This window comes from Arachis hypogaea, chromosome 1 (assembly GCF_003086295.3).
Source record: "Arachis hypogaea cultivar Tifrunner chromosome 1, arahy.Tifrunner.gnm2.J5K5, whole genome shotgun sequence".
NCBI classification, from domain to species: Eukaryota; Viridiplantae; Streptophyta; class Magnoliopsida; order Fabales; family Fabaceae; genus Arachis; species Arachis hypogaea.
The window spans coordinates 53,871,219-53,875,643 of NC_092036.1; the positions used below are offsets into that span (position 1 = coordinate 53,871,219).

Sequence of the window (4,425 nt, forward strand, 5' to 3'; positions counted from 1 at the left end):
CTTTATTTCAATCGATCACATGGAATTAATTTTTTCTGCTACAATAATCGTCAATACCTTATCTTTTATTGTTTAATTTTAATAAAGTGAATTTGTCTTTCATATTGTAAAAGATTTTAATTTTGCTAAAGTTGGTGTACTAAGAAAAAAGGTTTATGTTAGTAAAAAATCTTGATTGTGTCATTCCATTACAGTTTTTAATTTATTTTTCTTTGTTTAATTTTTTAGAAGAAACAATACGGAAATCACAGAAGACACACACACTGAATAAAATCACAAAAGACTTACCGTCGGAAGGAAAGCGACGAACGGCGAAGAGGCTGACAGACGAGCTGCAATTATGGGAGGCGAAGATGCTTCTGCAATGGCGATGAAGACCAGGCTGAAGGCGGCAACGTTCAAGCTACGATAAAGGAAGGCGATGATTCTGCCTCAGCCCTCAAATGCGGGAAGACGACAATTTTACAGTGAGACCGTGAGAGTAAGAGAGGGTGACGGTAGGAGGGGAGGAATGTGGCAGTGAGAAAAAACAAAATCAAAAAAGAACCGTTTATGACAAAAAAAAATCGTTAAAGATAAACCAAATTTTGATTTGATCAATGTTATATGTTGATTATTAATTGATAAAATTAATGTATCTTTAAAAAAGGATTTTTCTTATATCCTTATGGAAGTGACGCTGTTTAAATATAGGGACTAACTTAATTATTAAATGAAAGTTCAATAACTAAATTTAATTTTATCTCACATTGAATATGACTAATATCTTAATTTTACTTAATCATAAAATTAGATTGAGAAGCAAATTTAAAAGTTAGAGAAAAAGATAAATAGGTTATTGACTTTTTGTTTTATGGACATTTAAGTCTTTAAAAATTTTGAAAATACATTTAAGTTTTTGACCTTTTTAAAAGTTTGACATATCCATCTCGCATATTCACTTGGGTCTGTCAGACCCAACAGAAAAATCAAACGTGACTCCCGTTGTACTGACTTAGTTGATATGGATGCACACGTGAGAGAGTTTTTAAAATTGGACAAATTAGACTCAATGATTGATGTGTCCAGATTTTGAAGAGATAAAAAATTTAAATGTATTTTTAAAATTTCAGAAATTTAAATGTTCACATACCAGAAAGTCAAAGAGATCGATTTATTCTTTTCTCTAAAAGTTAAATAACACAACAAAACAAAAAGAATGATTTTAACTCTCTTGATGAAGCCTTTACATTAGTTAAAGAAAAATATTAGAAGATGAATATTTTTATTAATATGAATCAATATTTTAGATTAATATTTTATTTTTATATTATTAAAATTTAAAATTTAATTTAGAGTATTTAATTAAAAATAATAAATTTTATTAATAAGTTAGCATTGTTCTTACATAAAATTTTCAATCAGACATCAAGCAAAGAGATTATATAAGGTTTGGATTAATTAAATCCCATCTATGGGCACTTCTTATGCAAATTAAGCACGGATAAAGTAATTAATTAAGGAAATGAAGTGGCTGTTCCAAAGTTCAAAGCTTTTAGGCTTTTACTCATTGCAGAGTGCAGCTTCTGTCTTTTGTCAGCTTAGTCGTTAACAGTTGTTTCGGTTGTTCAACTTTTTCAAATCCTTGATTGGTGGACGGAAAGATTTTCTTTTTGCTTCTCGATTCGATTCCATTTATTGCACTTTTTCTTATGCCTATGCTTCTGGTCAACACTCTCTGCCCTCTCCCCTCTGCACCCATGTGTCGGTCACAGACCCACAAAAAAAGTACTATATATTAAAAAATAACTTAATATTTGTGTGAACTTATTTTTTATAGTTTATTTAAATTTTAATATTCTATTATTAATTTATTATCCAATAAATTTGTTAATAGTTATGCCGAGAAAATGAATTCAACAGAGAAATTAAGCAACACTATATAATTTTGTATATATTACATATCAACTCTTCTGTACTTGTTTTCTCTTAGACCATTGACATTTACCAACATATTCGGTTCTAAGAGATTAACTGTCAGTGGTTGTACAAGTAGAGAGCAAAACATCACAAACAAAATACGAATAGTAGAAAATAATCCCCAAAAGAATGGAGGAAGAGAATCCTAGGAGACTTGAGTCCTAGCAATTAACAGAAATGACCATATAGTCTATATAAAATAAGGCCATTCATTTTTTGTTTTGTTTTTAACTTCCCTCCCTCTTTGATTAAATATTTGTTTTTTCACCCCTTTCTTAAGGTGTCATAATCATAAAAATCAGCAACGAGAACCCCTCTTACAAACGAGTGCACCTGCACCAGTTGTTATAGTGCCCACAAGAGTGGATGGTCTTGCACTCAAACTTGAAGCCCTTGCATAACTTGAAGAGGCTCCAGCACCAGATGCAGTGAAAAATGCACCATTTACCAATAAGTCCCCTTCTGACCTCCAATTCCAACCCCTCCATTCACTCTCTGGTGCATCCTCATGCTTTGTCACCTATTCCCAAATTTAAAAGTTACATTATTAAAAAAAATTACATTTTTTAAAGAACTACTTTTATGAAAATATCTTTATATAAAAATAATATTATAAAGCATTATTAATTTGACATGTTTGACTAAATATATTTTATTGAATTATTTAATAATTTAAAATATAAATTTCATGTAAAAATATTTTTATAGGAGTAACTATTTTTTTTTTATATATACTTATTCTATACTATACTAAATAAAAAAAAACAAAGTATATATAGTATACCTCTTTGCTGAACCTGTCATTTGGTGCTACAAATCTGTTGCCTTGGCTATTGATGGTTGGGTTGGCACTTCCACCAATGGCATACATTTCCCAGTGTGTGTAGTCATTGTTCACCACATGGAAATACCCATGCCTACACCTACACGCACAATACAATACCACTGATTTTCAAAATCTCACTACTATCTACCACCAAGGACCCCACATAGTAAAAGCTACTTTGGTTTTCAAGACTCAAAAAAAAAAAAAAATATTGACCAAAAGCAACAACACAGACACACAACATGCATTTATTTCTATCCTTTTCACTGCTTCCCCCACTGAATCAATTTCGTTTCTTTCCATCTAACTAAAATTAAATTTACCTTGGCATTCTCTGAACAAGGCCTTCACCGAAGTGGTTAAAAGCAATAGTAACCTGCATATTCTTGTCTTGTGTATATGTATCACTATGACCCAACAACATAACCTTATCATGGTGCGTCATGTAATTGTTAGAAATTGTAATTGCGGTGGAGCCGTGAATGGCATCAATCAAACCGTCCCTGCAGTTAGACAAGGAGCAATGATCAACCCACACGTGGCTCCCGCCAAATATGGAGACCCCATCACCGTCCGATAGAGTCCTCCACCCGTAGTGCCGTGGGGAGTCACGCACCATAGCATTCCCACCTTGCTTACAATCATGTATGTGAATACCATGTATTATAACGTTATTCACATACTGAATTGTTATGCATGGTCCACCAGCAATGTGCACGCTAGCACCTCTCCCATCTATGGTCTTGAAGGAGTTCATTATAAGTTCTTCCTTCAACTGAATCACCATGTCCCTTGCGAATATGATCCATAGGGGCTCGTCCTGAATCACTGCATAGCGAAGCGTCCCCGGCTTGGGGTTCACTGGGTTGTCATCAGCAGAATCAGTCACCACGTAGATTTTTCCGTCCCTTCCGCCAATGGCGTTCTTCCCGAAGCCGATAGCGCAGTCTGCAAGCCTCTGTCTGTTCTTCTCCCAATTCGGATCACACCTCCAACAGTCGTCGATTGGGTTACCTGTCCCGCAAGACAAGTACCCCAAGTTCCTCCTAGCAACAGACGCATTGATTTGCCTGCACCCAACATTGTAAAAAATATCAAATTTAGTCACTCAATGCAAATATATGATAAAATATAAAATAAATTTGATAATCCATAAACATATAATAACTGATTTAGCTACTAAATTTTGAATGGTAATAGCATTAATAACAAGGACATTGAATGCATGTTAGAGTGTTTTAATTATACCTGGTCACTTCTTGAGCTACCAATTCAGGGTCTTGGACAGGGGAAGAGGAAATGAGGGCCGGGAAGAGGAGAGAGAAGAGAAAGAGAAAGAGAAGGGAAGTGGTTGTCATGTTTGGAAGTTGTTAATTAGTGTTTTTGAGAAGGGGATGAGAGAGGGAAGTGTTAAGTGTACGAAGAATGAGAGGGGGAGTAATGGGTATATAAAGGGGATTAAAGCCGGGTAGAATGGCGTGATTAAACTGAACATGTAGGTCCCATGCATGGACCAATGTGCTTCTTCCTGATTTCTCGTTTCAGCAACGTAACCAAACATTGATTCTACCACCAGGATCTAAGGAATCCAATTCAACTCTTGTGTGCACACTCACGTTTCATCTCAACCGCTCAATCTT

At 34.4% G+C, this 4,425-nt stretch overlaps 1 protein-coding gene across 1 annotated transcript; it reads right to left on the reverse strand.

Annotated features, from left to right (window-relative positions):
• Nucleotides 1-1,894: 1,894 nt before the first annotated feature.
• On the reverse strand, nt 1,895-4,211 carry LOC112804199 (probable pectate lyase 18). The gene is made up of 4 exons (XM_025847535.3): nt 4,034-4,211; nt 3,109-3,855; nt 2,744-2,882; nt 1,895-2,479 (listed from the first exon to the last, which is right to left on the reverse strand). Exons 1-4 carry the CDS (start codon nt 4,141-4,143, stop codon nt 2,258-2,260), a joined length of 1,218 nt encoding a protein of 405 aa, XP_025703320.1. The 5' UTR covers nt 4,144-4,211; the 3' UTR covers nt 1,895-2,257.
• Between the last annotated feature and the right edge of the window lie 214 nt (nt 4,212-4,425).